The sequence below is a fragment of the Manis javanica genome, chromosome 13 (assembly GCF_040802235.1).
Source record: "Manis javanica isolate MJ-LG chromosome 13, MJ_LKY, whole genome shotgun sequence".
NCBI lineage: Eukaryota > Metazoa > Chordata > Mammalia > Pholidota > Manidae > Manis > Manis javanica.
Window position 1 is genome coordinate 68,239,460 of NC_133168.1, and position 21,272 is coordinate 68,260,731.

The 21,272-nt window shown below is 39.1% G+C and overlaps 1 protein-coding gene across 13 annotated transcripts in view; it reads right to left on the reverse strand.

Moving 5' to 3' along the window:
* The window catches only part of SYNE1 (spectrin repeat containing nuclear envelope protein 1), a 418,491-nt gene that overhangs the window by 335,598 nt on the left and 61,621 nt on the right, over positions 1–21,272 (reverse strand). For all 13 annotated transcript variants that reach the window (XM_073219768.1, XM_073219776.1, XM_073219775.1 and 10 more), the window contains exon 3: positions 12,928–12,989. In XM_073219768.1, the coding sequence (XP_073075869.1) occupies positions 12,928–12,989 (62 nt within the window). The remainder of the gene's footprint in view (positions 1–12,927; positions 12,990–21,272) is intronic.

A 21,272-nucleotide genomic window follows, 5' to 3' on the forward strand; every position in this document is an offset into this window, starting at 1 on the left:
ATGTTATCTCATTTAATATTCATAACCACCACCTATGGGCATATTATTACCCCTTCTCCAGAAGTAAGGAGTCTGAATCTGAGAGAGGTTAAACGGTTGTCCTAGATCACAGCCCTGGAGAACGACTAGATTCGAGCACAGGCTTATTACACATTGAGCGACCTTGTTAGGCAGGAAGCTTAGTATAAAAACACAGCCTTTACATTAATTTTTTCTGAATAATACACAAGCCTATACATGTGATTTTTATTTAATATCAATATGAAAGGTATTAAGAAATCACCTGAAGTGTGTGCCACTCTACTATAAACAAAAACATTCCTAACATTTAACATGCATTAAATATGGATGGATATAAGACCAAAGAGTAAAAAATAGAAGCATCATGTATATAAATACATATTGGCATAGACTTAAGTCGGCCTAACTTACACCGTGTCCTTCAGTGGTCATGTCAGCGCTACACCCCTACCCTTTGTTACGTGATTAGCCTGAGGTAGGCCCATCGCATTCTTCGCTTGGATCCGTAAGATGGATGCGGCCAACTTATCCATGACAGTGACTGCAGAACAAGTGTCAGTGGGTCCTGCTGTTGCCCTAAGAGCCATTCTGCCTGTGTCTTTCTCAAGACTGCGTTAGTCAGTATATTAAGGTGCTCTAAGACCATCCTCAGCTCTATACTCACTAGAAAGACTCACAAGGTTCTGAAAAGCTGCTTTGCTAGTATTTATGGTTGATTACAGTGGAAGGACACATTAACAAGAAAAGGAAAAAGGCCTTTCATGGAGAAAGTCCAGAAGACACTATGTGCGAGCTTCGGAGGTGAGTGACCTGTTCCCTCTCATGGAAGGGCACAGTGACATGCTTAATTTTCCCAGCAGAGGGTGTGTGATACGTGTAAGTGTTGCCAGCCAGGGAAGCACACCTTGTGCCTCAGTGTCAGCTTCAGTGCCAAGGTTTTTCTTGGAGTCTCTCACATAGGCATGCAATGTTTGCATAACTGACCCCAGCTACCCAGACTTCAGCCCTGCCTGTCCAGTAAGAAGAGGTATTCACCATGAAACACATCGTTAATAAACTGATCTCATCAAATGGGTACCACATGGCCTCAGACATGCAAAGCACTCCTATCAGTAGAATATTTCAAGTGCTCAGAAGTTATCCCCCAGGCAGTGGTCAAGGGCCATTCCTACAGATAGGCCTGTATTTGGAATGCTCAGGGTTTGAGCAACCCAGGCCTGCTGAGCTAACCTGTTCCTGACCAGTCAGCAATGTATCTTGCTAACAGATCTTGCCTTTTGTTTAAATCATCTAAAATCAATTCCATTTGCTTGCAAAAAATAAAGTATCACTGGCATGTGTGCCTATTGTGTCATTACTTTGCAAACACCATTGAGTGTAACAATTTATGTCAATGACCTACCACTCCCACTCCATGATGAGATTCAGGTAAGTGACCAAAAATAAATTCCTTATTATTGATGGGAGTGTGCACGTTTCAGGGGAAACTGATTATATTTGATCTGAGAAGATGTTTTATAACCTTTTGACCATTTAATATTGACAAATGAAGAAGGTGGAAACAGCTGAATGTTATCAATAAACAATTAAATACATATACATAAATAGATGACTAGAGCCATTTGGCATGAATAAGAGCATGCCTCTGTATCCCAAATTATAAAAATGTTAATGGACTAAACATAGTTTTACCATTTTTAACTTTGCATTAATAAGGCAATCATAGGCATATCAATTAAGGTGAAAGGAACTTTGGGTATTCCATTGTGATTAAATCAGTAATGTGGAAAAGACAATACCCCGCAGCTAGCTAACCAAGGAGACTTATAGCATGATGGGTGTATTTTAGTCTTCAGCAAAGGAAAGGGAAAACTCGCCTGCTTGATGCAGGGACCAACCAGGTCTTCATTTACCATCGTTTTAGTCTCAGAACAACTAGGCAGTCTTTCACTGAATACTTTTTGGGGGAAACATCTCTCAAAACATATTATGACACAAAAAGACTATAGCATTTCACTTTAAAATACTAAGTACATATCCTAGGGTTTAAAATCTGTGATTGCTGGATACCCTGTGGCAACCAATAAAACTGAACCAGAAAAGGCCTAACGGAAAGCACGTAGCGCAGGCTGATATACACACATACGCTGTTGAGCACTGTCAGGCTTACTGAAAACGACACATATCACGGCCTGAGATATTTTCAAAATAGCCTTCTGCATAGTGTGTAAAGAGGTCCCAAGGCAGGTGCTGGCTCTCAAGCTGTATTCCATGAGCCCTGAAACCTCTGCACACAGAATGACCGATCACTTCTAAAGCCAGACGAACCACTACCCCCAGTTTATATAAATTTCAGGCAGGAATAATCTCACTGGCTGAGAAACCATATATAGGGAAGTTCCATCCCAGGACCAGTCTAGAGTACTTGCATGCTCTGATGGTTATCTGATGGGTGGGAACAGCAAGCTAAACAACAGGAACAGAGAGGAGAGTGGGAAGGGAAGAGGGGTTGACCAGCAGATGTGGAACGCGTTACCTCCCAAAGACTGGCAAAGAGCCCACCACATTATAATGTTTAAAAAAGCCAAAGTAGCCTTGGACCAGATCAGTAACATCTTGATTATAACCACTGACAGTTGTCAAAGAAAATTAATTCAATGCCTAAAAAGTTTGGTCATTTTATTCATAAAGTCGAATTAGATATTCCCAATATCTCCAGAAACAAAGTGAAGTAATTAAAAATTTTATATCCAATCCGTTTCTCTTTCACTCCCTTAATAAAGGCACTATTGTGATGATTTTCCACCTCCACTTGGCAAAGGTGAAAAAATAGTTCCAGGTCATTTTTGTTTCCTACGATAGATAGCATAATCATTCCCACTTCCTTAATTACTTAATTCAGTTCCAGATAAATATCCCAAAGGCAATGACGGCCCTCTGGCCCAACGCAACGTTCAATCTGCATGGAAAACTCTACTCCTAACAACTTTCATGTGTAATGAAATTCTTTTCACTATACAGCATAAAAGAAGCATATCCTGCAAGTTATTGATTTCATTCAGGACAAAGTTGGGGCTATCCTCTACTTTTCTCTTGACCCCATATGCTTCATCAACAAATCGTATTGGCTTTATTTTCAAAACACATCCGGAATCCAGCCACTTCTCACCAATCCCACTGCTCCGACATTGGTTCAAGCCACTGGTCTCTCACCTGATGACTTCAATAGCCTCCTAATTTATCTCACTCCTTCTGTCCCTCTTCAATCTATACTCAACAGAGCGCTTATTTGACTTCTCTGCTGTCCATCTCTTCCATTAGTATGTAGGTACCAAACGCAGGGATTACTTATCTCTTCTGTTCACTGCTATATTCTCAGTACCTAGAATGTTGCCAAGCCATGTGAACAGCATGTTAAAATATTTGAGTGAATGTAAGAATAAATAAAATATATTTCTAAAAGGAGCTTGGATAAACTTATCAAAACGTTTGTTAATCTGAATAACCTTTGCTAGATCTGTATCTATGCTATCGATAAATTAATACATTCTATTACTAAATTATTAAATGTTAGTCATTTTTAAGCAATTATTTTCTTTTGAAATCTTTTAGATATATATTTTGGAACAACTGATTTATCAGCATGTTCAGGATTATGAAACTAGTTTTAGAAAATCAACTAAAGATTTCTGGGGAGAATGATTACATTTATCTTTTCCTCTTTGCTTCTTTCTCTCCTCATCTTAGTTCTTTAGTGGGCCCCCTGAGCTAGAGCAGGGAAATGGGCAAGGGTCATGCCATCGCAAAACCTATTTAACAGTAAAACTGTTTTTGTAAAATTGTAAAATCTGCAAAAAGGGCCCAGTTTATTCTTTAACCTAAACTATATGCTGTTCTTCCTCTTCTTCCAGTCACCTTAGTCAGTTAAGCAACTGTGTAACCAGGATAAGAGGGTAAACAAAACTACATGGGTAAAGAATGCTGAAATCCGGATCAATACAGTCACCTAAATAACCCTCTTCTTAGGACAAAACTTCAAAGGAATTATTGGTCACCTATAACATCATGCCTTATGCCAACCGCCACCCAAAAGGCCCTAGAAAACTCCAAGCCCTAAACCCGTGAGCACGCCTCCTCGCTGAGGTTGCCTGTATTCCCGTCTCAGTGGGCCCTCTGATCAAACAAACCTTCTGCCTGCATAAGCCTACTGCACTTCATCTCTAATTTCTTTTTTACCCCAAAGATAAGAACTACCCAACCTCCACCTCCAGTGGTCAATGTCTTTATCACTCTGCTATTTCATTGAGCTTTCCAGTCTTACATGCAATCCTTTTCCTCTCTCCCTGTTTTCTTTCAGACCAGTAGGAAAGCAGAAGTTCCCAGAACATAATCTCACTCCACTCAGTGCTCCGCAGCATTCCCATATTCTGGGGTGGTAGGAATGTCATTCCCATGCCGTGCAGATCAAATGGACACTAGATGCCAGGTGACCCTGGCTTTAGGAGTTGGCAAGGGATTTATTTGCCTGAAGCCGAACAGGAGTTCGATGGGCTTCCCTTTCCTCCTGGCTCTGAACTGTCTCCACAGCTGCTGACATTCGCTGCTACTCTTACTTTAATGAATTCTTTTCTTGCTGGCACTTGTTTCACCTGATCTAGAACTCTTTCCTGATCAGAGCCAAGAACCTCCCCCACCCTGGGTTGAGCTTTCGCCTCGTGTACAGGGAGAGACCTTCCCAGATGCAGCTGCCCAGCAACACCACCAATTCCCCCCTGGGTTCGAGGAAACAGATGGGAGTAAAATTCAATTCTGAAAGTGTTTCCATGTTATTGTTTAACACTGTTGGTGGAAAGACAACTGAAGAAGAGGAAAGCAGCCACCAAAGTGTATTTTTTGACTACGAAGAAGTCAACCAAAGTCATTATTAGCACAGATTTAAAAAAAAAAAACAGAGAAAATCAACTGCCCCTTTTACATGAGTGTATGACTCTAGCTTGGTAGTAAAACAAAGTGTGTTCTTAATGGAACCTATTGTGGGTTGAATTTTGTGCCCTCACCACCCCCTAACCAAGGTATGTAGAAGTTTTAACCCCTAGCACCTCATAATGTGCTCCTTTTTGAACATAGGACCTTTGAAGAAGTAATCAAGTTAAAATGAGGTAAGAGTGGGTCCTAATCCAATATGACTAGTGTCCTTACACAAAGAGGGAATTTGGACACAGATGCAGACAAGCACAGAGGTAGGGACTGGACTCACGCGGGAACACTACCAGAAGTTAGGAAGAGGCGAGGAAGGATTCTGACCAGAGTGTCAGAGGGAGCCTGACTCTTTAGCCTCAAGAACAGTGAGATAAATGTCTCATTTTAAGCCACCCAGTATGTGTACTTTGTACTTTGTTATTTTGTATTGTCAGCCTTGGAAAACTATATAGAACCTAAATAATGTCTTATGATGCATTTTCCCCAATTCTTCTAAAAAATGAGGAGATGCTCATCTCTTGTCCTAGGTCATCCAAAAACAGTCTTTATGATGCTCAGTGCCCATCCTCGGCGGCCCCACAGGGCTGAGGCTGGAAGGTGCAGAAAGGGCACTTATCGCATACTGAAAGAGAAGCTCCACTTATAGAAGCACTAAACAATGGTTATTTAAGATCTATTTTCCCCCAAAGGACTTAGTGCCAAACCATGTATTTATTTCGTTAGGCAGAAAGAAAGAAATGAGCAGGATGGAAAGGAGAAAGGGCCCCCAAAAGATGACTCAGGGAGTTGATCAAATAGAACCAGAAAGCCAGAAATGACTCAAAGAGTTAATCAGATGAAGCCGCAGGGTACAAGAGTGACTGAGGAGATGTCCAGGGTCCCCCCAGATAAGAAACATCAGGAGCACAGGCACAGCACAGTTCCTGTCCCCATTTCACCAATCAGAACAAGCCTAGAGAGCTGACCGCTGTCAATCAAGGACCTCTCTGCCCTGCCAAAACCACATAAAAGAAGCCTCAGAATGAGCACCCACACCGGCCTGTCTTATCTTAGGCAGGTCAGCTCTGCTGCTCTCTGCAGAGTGGATTAAAGCTGACTTTGCTTTCTTGACTTTGGTCTCTCATCTCACTGTATCTAACTTCCCTGCGACACCTTTCCTTCCCAACAATTTCACTGCTAAATATCATAAATACTGAGTTGAGGTGTTTAAATACAAATATGACATTCTATTCCATTTGACCAAATGAGAGAAAATGTGATACTACAAGCCTTTGATAACAGGGTCACCCCAATATTAATGTCCAGATTATGTATACTGTTATTCTCTAATTGAAAATCTAACTTCTTATGAAAGTTTTTTGAAAAACACATTTTTAAATTGTTCCCTTTAGGTGCCATAGTGGCACTATACAATTACAGTAGACTATGGCTCTTGCATAAAATTTAGAAATTTGCTAAGATCCACTTAAAAATGTGAAAGAACCAATATCTTTTTAATTGTCGATTTGAAAAACTATTTATGCTAACATAAATTCTTTGCTTAAAAATGCAGACTATTCTGTTAGTCCTGCGGCCATTAATATCCTGCAGCCATTAGCTAGGAATCCCCTCAAATTCAAGTTCGCTACATTCTGTCTTCCTTCCTCGCCTCAGCCCAAACTTAGGCACTTCTATCTCCAGCCTTCCTATTCCCTTTGGGCTCAGAGGAGGGGCGAGGTCTCCCCTCCGATGCAAACATACCCTCAACCTGTGCTCCTGTCTTTCTCTTCCTCTCTGCCTCTTTGAAAGCCTTGTGTCTTAAAAATAACCTCTTTTTTTTTTTCTTTTTCACCCTCTCCTTTTCTACTAGTTCTTGATCAATAGATCAATAGTTCTCTTCAACAGACACACACTTAAAACCACCCTTTATTAAAACAGCTTTTACCAGACCCTTTGTTTTGCTTTGCTAATATGCTGATCTTGTGAACATGTAATACACACTCAGTGTCTTAACATTCTTACTTCCCATTTACTCATCAGCTTGCTGGAGTCTGACCTCTCCTGAGGCATGGTCACTCCCACTGGTGGCCGATGACTTCCTCACTGCCAAATCAAATGGACTTATCCCTGTCAGGTAATTTCTCTAAAACTAAGCTTGTTAGCTTCTCCCCAAGCCTGTTATATTCTCTATCTCCGTGAATGGATCAGCTCACATCAGAAATCTAGAAGGCATTCTTGACTCCATCTCCTCCAGGATTCCCGTGAATTACTCAGTCCGTGCCTACATATCTTTTGGGGTATCCACTTTTCTCCATCCCCCACCATATTAGCCCAAGTTGCCCTCACCTATCATCTGACTTATTGCAAATCACACCGCCTCCAATTTTACCTGTTCTTGATCTACTTTGTGTGTGCTTGTGCATGTCCGAAAGAGAGGGAGAGAAAGAAAGACAGAGAAAGGTGTTCAGAGTCATTTGGAATCATTCCATTTCAATCTGCCCAAGATTCCTTGAATGTCTCCCACTCACTGCCCCAAACACAACAACAGTCAAACTCTCTCAGTGACGGACATTAGACCAATTTTCAGTTTTATCTCTTGCCAACCCACTCCTGAAACCCACAGTTTCAGGTACTTGAACGTCTTCCATTTCTTTTATTGGACCAGGCTTTGCCTCACCTCCTCACTTTCGAAAACACAGGTTCCTTCACCTACCCAGTCCCAAGGCACTTCTTAAGCCCCAGCTTAAGTGCCTCTTCCTCTGAAAGTCTATTCGTGTCCCTTCCTTCAGGATGCCTGTGCGGTTGGTTGTGCATGCCATGTGCTCCCTGACACCCTGCACTTTTACCACACACACCTCCCTGTTTGTCTCTCTTGCTAGACTATCCACTTCAAGACGGCATGGACTCTGTCTTTCTTCACCACCGCATCCACACCGTTAGCATACAATAGGTGCTTGAAAAGTATTTGCTGCATGTATAGCTAAATAAGCAGGGAAGTGAGACCTTGAGCGTATTAATGCTAAACTTCACCTTCATAGTCTACAAATGGTCAGAATAATACCTATACTTGACTGATGTTGTGAGGATTAAATAAATAAAGAGTAATATTGCTGAGGCATAGTAACTGGCAAATGGTAAGAGTTCAGTAAAGAGCAGCCCTGTCATTCGGAAACATTTTTAGCAATGACTCATGACGTGCTAGAACTGAATCAGGACCTAATCTTGAAAAGCCATTGCTGGAAGTCAGTAGTGGGCTTCCACTTGCTTCATTGACAGAGAAAACAGAATAGGAAGATGCAGGTGTTTCCTTGAAAAGGCAGAAAATTACAGGGTCTGTGTCTAAAGATGAAGCCCCATTCCTGAAAGGAATTACTGAGTTATGAAATAAATACAACCTCCAAGTTTTGTTAATGTTACATGACATTATATTGACTACCTGTGATTTATAATATTTTACATAATGACAGAAGCATGAAGATGTCATTTTGAAAATAAAAGAAACATCAAAAAAAAGAAAGAAAAATGCTGATGGTTATATCCACAATTTTGAATAATCTGTGTACTCAAAACGGCATAAAAACAGGCATAGAGAAAATTTCTGGTTTTTCTTTCTACTTTTAGTAAGATTTTTAAGAGAAGTATATTTTTGAAAACAGATGAATCTCTTACTTCTACTCTATCTTTACAGGGCTATCACAATATAAAGAATTGTTACAACAGTGGTATGACATCAGTAAAGAGTTTAGTATTTTATTTAATTAGAACTAAATTGTTAATGGCAACAAAGTAGCTAAGAACAAAACTACAAATTTCCCCTTAAAAACTTTCCCGAAATCCATCCCTATCAAGTATCTTTTGAACATCTTCCAAGACGCCCAAGATTGAATTACCTTAGGACAGAAGATCAATTTATTTTGCTACTCAATTCAACATCCTGGCACTTACACCTGACACAACCTCTTATTAAAGCTATTTTTGGAAATGGTCAATTTCCAAAGAAGATTCTGAGAAAACAGACACGAATTTTCTTTCAAATAATCTTTTAAGTTCTTTAAAATAAAAAAGTTTTATTTTACCTGTTTGCTTAAAACCTTTAAAGAAGGTATTGCCATAGCAAGACACAATTGCTGAATTTAGGATGAAATGGTTGATCATTCCTCTGCAAACACACAAAAAAATTTCCAAGACAATTGTGCAAAAGGTCTCAAACAATTGAGATCCTGCAAGATAGTTACAACTTGCATTCTAGAAAAAAACCTGAAACGCTATGATGTTTTTTCCTGCCAATTTATCACTTTGCTCCTTTCTTGTTCTCAGAGATGAAATAAGTCAGCACTTGATGCAGCATAAGCAATAGGTGAATTAAGACTAGCATCTTGATTACTAGGATAAAAAATATTTTTGACATGGGTCATTTTCTTACCTTTATTGGTAGAAGTCAACAGAAAGTTGTAGAGAAAAAAACAAACAACCAAGGCATAAAATGCATTTTAATTCATTTAAATGGTTTGGTCATGAGATCATGTGAAATGATTACAGAGCATAGAGCTATGCACAGGGAGGATTACCCCACATTGAAAGAGGAGACAAGCTCATTACACTCATCACTCTAGGACCAAGTTCGTATCCCTATGCCACGGGTTTGGAAGAAATTCTCAGGTGCTTAAGCCAGATCAGATCTCAGAATGAACTTGGGGCCTGTTATGGACTAAATGTTTGTGTGTCCCCCCAAATCCATATGTTGAAACCTTAACCCTATGTGATAGTATCTGGAAATAATTAGGTATAAATTAGGTCATGAGGTGTTGGCTCCATGGTGGGATTTGTGTCCTTATAGGAAGAGGATGGGGAAGGGAGGGAGATGAGTAGGAAATGATGCGATCAGCTGCTGAGACAGATGCAGACACGAATATCAACTTTATAGCTATTGCAAACCTCTCAATTGCCAAAGCGGGGTAACTGGATCAGATCTGATTTTCAGAATGTTTTCTAAATATAGGTGAGTCAGAAAAGGAAAATGCTCTCCAATGAATTTGTGGGTGGTTATATTTGTCAAGACACTACAATGTCAATATAAATGAGTTCGGGATGACAAGTATAGTTTTCCTTGTTTTTCTTCAGTTTTTAGTTTTCTAGATAGCCCAAGAGAGAAAAATACCACAAACACAGAGAAAAAAAAAGAACAAAAAAAAATCTATCATATTAAGGTTGTAACAGTGCAGTTATGGAGGTAATAATTTTCTTTCAAAATGATACCATTGATACAAAAATGTGTAAAGTAGGGAAAATACATGGACTTCAGATTCAGTTTGGATTGAAATCTCTGCAGTACTAGTTACCCAGTGTCTGAAGATGTAAGCTATAAAACAACCTGTTTGAAGCACTTCCCACAGTGCCAGAAATTAATCGCTATTTTTTCCCCATGTGGTGTTCTTTACTCTTCTAACAAAATAAGACAAGATAGACTCCTTGCTGTTGTTCAGTTATTAAGCACCTCTGTATGGTACTAAGCCATGCTTAGCACTATTCAGATTTATAAAGAAATTCCAAGAATTTGCTATGCCTTAAGGACTTTACATTGTTGCTGGAAAGGGGAGATAGGAAGCAGTTCAAAATAAATTAAGAATACCAGACTTCTCACCTATGCTGCAGATTCTTAAGAAGTACTGAGACTTTTGGATTCTACTGCACTAGAGACAAGAAAAGCAGAGAAGATAGGAGGATGGCACCGGAGGAGGGGGTAGGGGAAATGGCTAGTGTTTTTGGAGCATTTGCTAGGACACGACCTAGCGTTCTTTCACATGCAGTCAGAGATCATGAATGCGAGAGGCTTGCACTACATATTAAAGGTAGGACTTAGATACTGAGACAGGAAATTGCAAGGGTGAGATCACAGAGCAGGGCTGGAAAAGAGACCAGAGAAGGATGCACATTGGTAGAGCCTGTTCCACTAACCAGTTATTATAAATGATAAAACCACGATAAACACAGATTGGAAAAAAAAAAAACTCTTGGCATATAATCCCTCCACAAAGGCCCTTCATAACCCATGCCATCACAAACATTCAGATTTCCCCTTCTTTTTTAAGTATTCAGGGCATAGATGAGTGTATCCCAAGCAGTCTACTTTAAAAACTTTCATGAAGGTGTTAAATCCCTATTTTAAAAAATATAAGAAACATTAATTATAAATTACTTTCTCGATTAGGTTAGAAAAACACAGTTAACTTCTGTGAGTATTCATAGTGTAAGGGCCTTTACAAAAGCTTTTGGTACATATTGAAATTATAAATGTATATACCTGTTGAGAACCCATTTATTTCTAAAAATTTATCCTAAGAGAAAACATCACACAAGTGTACAAAAGACATATACCCAAGGATTTTCAATGTAGCATTTTATATAATATTAAACAATTGGAAACCACCAAAATGACCATCAATAGGCAACTTGCTAATTTATGATTTATAATTTATAAATAATTTTATTCTATTTTTAATAATATATTGTTCAGCCGTTAAAATGATTATGTAGCTCTGTATCTACTGATATGGGAAGATGTGCACAGTGAAACAGGCATAAAGAACAGTATCCTATAAAACCATTTTTGTGAAATTGTGGGTGTCTGTGTGTAGAAAATGGTGATCAGTATGTTAATGATGGGGTTACACAGGACTGTGAGATTTAAGGTGACTTTTACTTTCTCTACATTTAATAATATTAGTATTATTATTTACATCAGCATGTAATATTTTGTAATATGAAAAAAACAATGACTCTTATTTTCATTTTGGGAAAAAAAGAAACCTTCCCTAACTGTTGACAATACTGTAACATAAGGAGTGGCCAGCTGGCACCAGCCAAGACTTGAGAAAATGAGCCCCAGAGAGATATACTGCCTTTTCACAGGACAGATTCTGGGTGCAGTCCCTGGGCCAGAGAATTCCCTGATCATCAAGTGGTTTTTGGGAAGAGATTGTAGGAGAAACAATTCCAGTGTATCCTGCAGCTAGATACATTGTTCTAGTCAGTCTTTGCCAGACTCTGAGCTTCCCAAGGTCTACAAAAGTGTCTTACTAACTTTCTTCCCTTCTCCAAAGCCCAGCAGAGACAAGCAGTGAGCACTTAATTTGCACAATGGGACTAAAATAAATTGCTATGCTTTGTTTGGTTTTGAACATTAAAAGAGGCTTTGGGAAAGTCCCTGGCCAAAAACTGCTCACAGGGTTATACCTGGCCCACTATAGGTACCACTTTCAGCAAAAGGATCCTGTAATTGAATTCAGACAAATGTCCTATCATCTATATTATTTTTACAAATGCAATGTTTTTTGGTTCACATATTTTTCCATTAAAGAGATTAATTTTATTCTAATGTAGCTGCATTGGAATTTGTTTTGTGTTAGTATTTATGTTCAAAGTCATTAGCGTGTACAAACACATAGTCCCTGACACAACCTAATGTCAGTTTGGACAGTCTCAGAATGATTAGTCATTTTAGTGTTCTTTCATCACAGACATTTTTCTATCCAAGCAACTAAGAAGGGAGCCCAGACACTGTCATGTTCTCAAATAAAATTCTTTGCTCAGGGCAGACCACTCCTTGTGTTTTTCTGTTCCAAACAGAAATAAATGCACAAACAAAAAACCAGCATGGATTCTCTTTTTTGTATGACACACACATTAGAATAGAAGAAATAATTGGATGAAATATTTCATTAAGCTTCATGGAACTGATATGAAATAAGTGCTCTTATGTCCAGCAATCCATTCATTTCTTCCCAGGGACAATGTTGGCAAATGCCACAAACAGGCAAGAGTTAAACTGACAGCATTGCCGATATCACTGATTACTAATAGTGAAGAGCAACAGCAGTATTCCTTCATACTGTGCACTTAAGGATTTATTGGCTCAAATTAATAAAGAGAGAACTCTGAGTAGTTTACCTTGGCCAAATGAGAGTTGATCCATTTTGTGAAAGTACGTTTCTGTACAATTTCTTGCTCATCTACAAGAAAAGAAAAACTATTTAGATAACATAGTATGTCATAAAGTTGTATCATGAAAAAAGTTCTGTTACACAACTCTAGAAATAATAATATAATTTATCATCTAATTCATTTTACCAATTGCTGTTTCAAAGAAAGAGTCAATAGAACTCCAAATATATTAATCAATTAGACTATTCCTTTAAAAATTATCAGCAAATGCTTTAACATGTGCAATATATTAGCCCTGTGGCTACCTTTATTCACTCACTGAAAGTTCACTGTACAAGTATATTGCAACAAAGCTGTTTGGAAAATGTTCGCTAAGACCAACTATGTGCCAAGTTTTATTCTAGGTGCAAAGAGATAAGAGAGATGAACAGGGCAATGACTCTGCCATGAAATATCTAGAAGTGGAGCAGACAGGCAAGGGCATATGTATGGTAGAGGGTTGCATGGTAATGCAGTGAGACAGAGCTGTGTAAGTTAGGCATTACAGGGACTCTATATGGGTGGGGAGCTTGGTGAACACTCTCTAGGGTGACCTCCAAAGACTGCACATCTTGGACTCCACACCTTTCCGCAGGCACGTGTGGGCAGAACCTGGGACTTCTAATATGACAAAGGTGATGAGATGCCACACCCATGAACACGCTACTTATTTAATTTTCCATCTTAGCTACTGGAGTGAGAGATGCTCCTGCTCACTTTGAAGAAGCAAACAGGCATGTGTAAACAGCCTATGGAGAGGGCCACATGGCAGGGAAGTGTGGGCTGCCTTTAGGAGGGGAGGGTGGCTTTCAGCCAAGAGCTGGCAAGAGGCTCAGTAATACAGCCATAAGGAAATGAATTCTGCTAACAACCTGAAGGAGTTTGAAAGTGCACTCTCCCCTAGTTCTGTATGAGAACGCAGCCCAGCCAACACCTTGATTGCAGACTTGGGATTCCCTGGGCAGAGGATGCATCTAAGCTTTGCACAGACTCCTGGCCCCCAAAAGTTTTGAGATGATAATTAAATATTGTTTTATACTGCTGAGTTTATAGTAATTTGTTATGCAACAAGAGAAAACTAATATTGGAAGAAAGAGAGGGTCCAGGAAGACTTTAATTAGAGGTAGAAAGAGATAAAGGCCAGAGAGGAAGAGCCAGTTTTAACACCTTTCAAAGAGTGAATTCTATTCATTCCACCAACATTATTGAATGTCAACTGTTTATAAGACACTAGACTAGATGTGAGGACCACAGATGAACAAGATATAATTTCAATTCCTTACTCTTTGAGAGAGATGTGCAAATCTACATCTCTAGAGCTGACATCTCCTGGACTCCACCTCAGAACATGTGACTGTCTACTAAAATAATGCCCATTATTTCTAATGTACTTTAAGCCTGTGCTTTTAACTTCCAAGTACATTCCAAAAACAAACCCGTATAACACTAGATAACACTTCCATGTACCAGGCACCAATATCTATCTCCCTATCTGCAGATCACATTATATTTTAGTTAATTATTTTAGTTGTTACCCATCCTATGTTAACATATACATATTAACTCATTTAAATTAATAAAAATAAATTTATAAGCAGGAACTATTATAATACCCATTTTACAAATAAAGCCAAAGCACATACAATTTAAGCATTTTTACCAAAGTCGCCAGTGGTAGTGCCAAATATTAAGTTCCACAAGTCTGGCCCCTGCATCACTATCCTTTTGCCCGGAGATAGTACAGAAATTGCTATGTTAGTCATATCAAGTATTAATCACATTAAAATTATAAAGGCTTATAAAGTTCTCCTGTGTATTTGTAGTTATATTTAAGGGATCATTATTTAAACATATTCAGCGATTGATCTTATTAGTGGTTTTTCTGTCTTCTGCTTTTCAGAACAATATGATGTGATCTTAGCAAGTGTTTATACATATGAATACTTAATATTTCTACTAAAATTGTAAAAACAGTAATTCATTTAGACATTTTGTTGAACGCATATGTTGGTTTTAAACACAGAAAAAAGTTTGTCTATATCCCACAAGCAAACTCAGTCCTTCAGTTCTAAGAATCATACAGAACAAGAAGTTGATCCTGTTTTTAAATTTTATTCCCTAATTTATATTAATGCAACCTGAGATCCACCTAGTTCTTAAGCTTGGAGGTCATCCTTGATTCTTTACTCTTTCTCATCCCCCATATCCAATCCATAAGGAACTGCTGTTAATTTTACTTCCTGAATATTTCATCTGAAAGCTTCTGTAATGGAGGAACAGATAAAGTGTCAAGGGAACATATAAGTACAGGTGCAAGTAATTCTCCTATGCGGTGGAAGGCCCAGAGAAGCTGGGAAAGGAGGGGACGTTAAGTTGAAGAGGCTAAGTGGAAATTTGCGGGTAGAAAAAAATTTGTAGGTAGAAATTCGAAGGAAAAAGAGACAGTCTTTTAAAAGCGTAGCATGCTGTATGAAAGTGACAATGAAAATCTGCTATGCCTGGATTTATAAAGTAAAAAGGAGTTAAGAAGGTATTAGAGGTGAGCCTGGAAAATAGGTAACAATCAGGTTATGAAAACCTTTGGCCTCTGCTTATGGACCACAGGGAGCCGTCAATGGCTCTGGACAGGACAAAGGCATGATCATATCAGAGCTGAGACCCAGAAACATATAGTCTGATGGCAGTAAAGAGGTTTGATTGAAGGGAAAAGAGGCTGGGGCAGGGAGGATATTTGGGAACATATGTTCTAGGGCAGCACCAACAGGGCGGACATGCATGAAAGGGGGCAAGGGAACTTCCAGAAGTAGAATCAAAGGCAATAGACAGACAGGAGCTCACGGTGCTTTCTACGTTCGTATCTTGGGCAACCGCATAATGATGCCACTAACCAAGAAAGGAAAGAGAAATAGCAAGTTCAAGGGGGAGAGTGATGAGAACTCAGGCCCATTGCAAATGCCTTCAGAAATGCCTGCATGAGATGGCAGCCTCAGCACAGGGCACAGGTGGTGCTTGAGAAGCCAGATTATGAGGCGGGGGCTCTGCAGGAACCTGCAACAGGGTCTGATTTAGCGCCAGGTTTTGATCCAGGTCAGTATTCCTGGGCAGAGGCAGCTCAAACTCCCCTTCTCTCCTGTACCTTGAATCATGATTCCTTTCTAAAGGCCTGATTATATGGAGGAAAAGACCAGCCAACCAACCAAAGAAACTAGTTATGCAAACTCTCTAGCTCCTTCCCCCTTGAGGCTTCCATCACTGGCTCTGTTTCAAAAGCAGTTGGTCCTACAGACCTCAGGAGTTGGAGGCTGCTGAGCCTTGAGAGGACGTCTGTTTGGAGGGCTACGGTACGAATGTGGCCCTGGGTCCTGTTGTTACAAGAAATAATCCCCAAATTCCAAGGCGGTATCTCTCTCTAGGAATTAGTCAAAGATAAAAGGAGCTGGCTCTCATATTCAATTTGTATATTTTGTTGCCCTGTTTATATATTTCCTAAGTATTTTGCCATTTCAGTACAAGATCATGATATTTGAAGAAATGAGGTTCCCTTTAGCAATGGTGATTAAATTGACCACTGAGAAACAGTCACACCTGACTACAGCCAACAGCTTTCCTCCCATGAGTCATAGTAACAGTGACTTGCTGGTTTCTCACAACTGTGGTTTGTCCCAGTGGCTTACGCATGAACAGGTAAGCACAGAAGCACAGAGGCTACAGGAAGACGCAGTCTGGGTTATTTGGAGCCTTTGCAATCAACCATGAAAAATATGCTACCTAGAAATATATTTGTTGTATTTTCACTTTACCATATATATAATGAATTTACATAGTACGTTTTGTAAAACTGTGACCCAGAATCCTATGGTCACCAGCTTTTAAATAGCATTGCTAAATGTTAAAAAATTTAAATACACGCCAACATCCTTTTCACAGGTGATAGTTTTAAAACTTGCTAATGGTAATTAAAAGTAGCATATTTAAATATATTGAACAAATTCTTCTATAAGAATGTATTGCTGAGAGATACAGCATTCCATACATGGGTATGCACATAAAGATGTATATTTTTGTCAGAATCATGAACAATCACACAGAGCAAAATACTGACTTCCTAGGTAGGCCCATCTTTAGACAATGTCATCTTTAATATAGAAATACTAAGAAGAGAACACATTTATATAAATAGATATAGTTGTTCAGTCTATGACAAAATATTAGGGTGTCATGTATTGATACATTCATAGCTTACAATAGGATATGATTAACATTTTTGTCTTTTGCAGATTATGACTATACTCTTTAGGTGCTTTAATGACAATGATGGCTTAAATAAAAGTCTCTCAGATTTCTATTACCTGAAAATAAAAATGTTAATTTAAAACATTTTAAATCATATTGTTCCTAATTATATCTAGCAAAGTTTTCTTCATCAATTTTGATGCGAATGGAGTCACCTCAGTGAAAAAGTTAGAAAGAAGTTTAAAAATAGAACTATGTAGATTGAATTTCTTGACACAACCTAATGATGTGGCTGCAATCACATCACCTGCAGTGACCTGAACTTTTATACCTGGCTACAGAGATTTCCTACAGAAAGCTGGAAGTGTCAACTGACTTCTAAAAAGATTCTGGAAGAGAGAATGTTGCACCAGAGAGGGAACTTCAGTTAGTGAGTAGAATTTAGAGGAAATACAAAAGGCCTATGAAATGGTAGCCTGGAAAATATGATGATTTGTCATACCCTTTTTTCTCCAGGAAAAAGATTTGCTAAGTAAAAAATAGCTTCAGGGTGATAGTAAATCAAGAGTACGACCATAAGACCTATTGTTAAGAACTCAGAAAGATTTAAGGTGGTGCGTAGTTGACTTTTTCAACTAGACAAACCAGCTTCTAAGAATTTTAAGGGCACAGCCCACAGCAGTTTCATATGTGCTCCAAGTTTCTTTCAAATTTTGGATTTGGGGGTGCATAGAATGAACTCCAAGCAGTTTTTATAAAGCTGACAAGTCTGTTAAGCAAAAACACCACCAGCTTACACAAAAGGGACAGGACAGTTCAAAATGAAGAGAAGACTTTGGAAGCACAACTTTTATGGCTAGAAAAAGGCTAAGAAGACTATCAGCCAGAGACTCAAGCCACTTCTTATCAAAAAGACAGAGAATGTCTCTTGCCCCTGGACTAAAGGAATTGGCCATCTGTGCCTGGCTGGGTTGCAGAATTACTTTGGACCACAATTCCTATCTCCTTTCTATTCTTCCCTTCTTTGAACAGAAGCATCTACTGCAGTGGCCCTGCCCCTATCTCATCATTGCATGTTGGGTAAATGGGGAGCAGTTGGCTTTTCTCTTTAGATGCAGGCTTGGAGATTGATAGAAATTATACCTGAGGAGCCTCATCTTTATCTGGACCAGATGCAGGTCACATAACACTGGATTTGGAGCTTGATGACATAATTGGATGAGACACTTGCTGTCTTGAGAGGGGATGAGTATATTTTGACATAGAAAGAATATAAATAAGAGTGAGCAGAGGACAGATTTTAAATCATGGCCACAAAATCCTCTGGCTCTAATATGCAACCTCCTTTGCAATGTGACTTTGTCCTTCCTCCCTCAAGGGGTAGAATTTATTTCCCCTCTGCTTGAATCTGATCTTGCATTGTACTTGCTTTGATCAATAACACAGGAGAAATGACCTTCAGCCATCTGATTCTAGGCCTTGTGAAGTCTTGCATTTTCTGTTCCCATTGTCTTGGATCTCTACCCTAAAACCACCATGTAGGGAAGCAGTCTGTATTGGAGGATGAGAGTCCACCTGGAGAAGAATTGACATGCCCTACCCTACAGCTAGAACCGACTGCCAGATACATAGCTGAGGTCATCCTGGACCTTCTAATCCAGCCGAGCAAAGATGAACGCATCCCAGGTAATGCAGGCAAGCCGGGTCCTGCCTAGGATGCGAGGCTGATGCATCTGTTACTCCTCCCTCCCATGTCCCCATACATACACCAGGAAGAAAGCATTTTCCCCATATTTGTATCCCTAGAAACTAACCCACTGCCTGGCTCATTGTCTTTATATGTATGTCCTTAGAGAACCATCCATATTTAACTGTGAAACAGTCACCCAACCTACAGATCATGAGAAATGATGAATTGGGATTGTTTTAAGCTACAGAGTTTTGGAGTGGTCTGTTACACAGCAAGTAGCAGAAGTATTTACTTGTGTCACACACACACACACACTCACACACACACACACACACACACACACACACACACACACACACACACACACACACGTGTGTGTAATCCTCCTTCTTGCCCTTCACTCTGTCTTCTACAATATAAGGATTCTGGGCTCGCATGGTTGGGTCCATCTCCTGGGTCTCTGATATTCTGATCAGATGAGAAATAGAGAAAAAAGTGGCAAGGAGCAAGAACGTCCCAAGTTACTCTGTGTAAGTCTGAGCACAGATTCCTTGGGGGGGACAGAAGAGGGGAGAGGAGATGGATAGCTCCTGAGGAGGGGGCTTGCAGGACAGGTAAGTAGAGAGCTTTCACGGACTTTTGCCTGTCTTGAGTGCTCTAAACACTGCTACAAGTTTTTTTAAAGCAAATCTCAGTAAAGACATTGCTCTTAAGATTTCTGGAGTTGATTTCTTGTGTACATAAAACCAGTAACTAGATTTTAAAAGCCCTGTTTCATTAAAGGTACATTTATAAAATGTAGTACCATCTTACTTTAAGGCACAAGGGATGAGAAGAATATAATTATCTCAGTTCCTCAGTCAGGGTTTTTCAACCTCAGCACCACTGACATTTTGGAAAGAATAATTCTTTGCCAGAGGGGCTGGACTGTGAGTCATAGGATATTGGGCATCTTTGGCACTTCCCCAAGAGATGCCAGGAGCACCCTACTCTCCCCCAACATGCTGTAACAACCAAATGTGTCTCCAGACCAGCAAATTTCTGCTGAGGGAGAAAAATCACCCTAGTTGAGAATAACTGGCCTAAACTATGCCCTTTGCATTTATGTATGACAATGGAAATAAACTGGTATGAATGACTGAAAAAATATATATATGTTTCAATTGAATTATTGTCTAATTAGTTTAAAACATCCTTATCATATGGGGTTATTCCCTCAGTTTATATATGTATTTAGGAAGCAATCCTTTACCCTGAGATATACATACTTAAGAAGTGGTAAAGTGCAGTCAGTCTAAGACCTCTGCTGGAAGGTTATATAGAAATTACTTTTTTTTCCAAAATGAATGAAGCATCCTATGATGTCTGAGATACTGTATCATTCAAATCTGGAAACTTGGTCTTATGTGGTGGGGAGTAGATGGGAGAGGGGAAAGGTCTGTATATCCTGATATTGTATTTGGTTTATTTTACTGTTCTAAACCTTTACAAAGTTGTTTTTTTCAAAAGTATAAAAAAAGATAAAACAAAAAATAGTTAATTGGCTTCAGTTGGTTATTGTTGGTTAAAAATATAGTCTGAACAATTCATTATAACATATTAATTTCATCACCACAAGACCAGTAAAAGTTTATAGTGTATCAGTCAGCTAAAAATATAAAAATATTTTTTTTTCTAATTTTTAGAGAATTTTAAGACATTAGTTTTGCTGGGCCAGTTAATATGGTTGGTTTTCTAAGGACGCATAGATCAGACACTGTGTTGAGCAGTGACCCAGGTGGTGGGTTAGTCTGTAGGGATGCAGGGATGGACATGCTTTCTTCTAAGAAAAAATTTTCATCAGGTATGTATGGGAGTGTGGGAGACAAGAGGTAACAGATGCATCGGCCTTGAACCCTTAGATAGGTCTTATTTTCATTAGTTATTAGTAAAATCATTCAGTGGGAAAAAAATTTTAAAAACCTCACCTGAATTGAAAAGAGACTATTTATAACCTTTCTTTATCTCCTTTACATTAAAATTCATACTTTTCTCTGCAGAAATGCTAATGTCCCTGATTATAAAGTACTGCCCCAGTCCCTGACTGGGGGTAATACGTAAGATGTGGCATGCCCACTGTATTAAATTCCTAACATCCAAAAGACTGTGAACTTGAAAACAAAGCTTAGACTTTTGCATAAAGGATCGTGTGTGTAATATAGAAGTACCAGGACAAAGATATGCCGTGCAGAGGAGTGAGAACCCATCAGAAAGAGAAGTGAAGCAATAAATATGAGAGAATGAAAACAGCGGAGTTCACGGCAACTCATACCAGTGGGTTCCTTCAGTATCTTCTAGTTCTAAATAAAGGCAATAAATCTGAATAGTTTCAGCAGAATTTTTCTGTCAC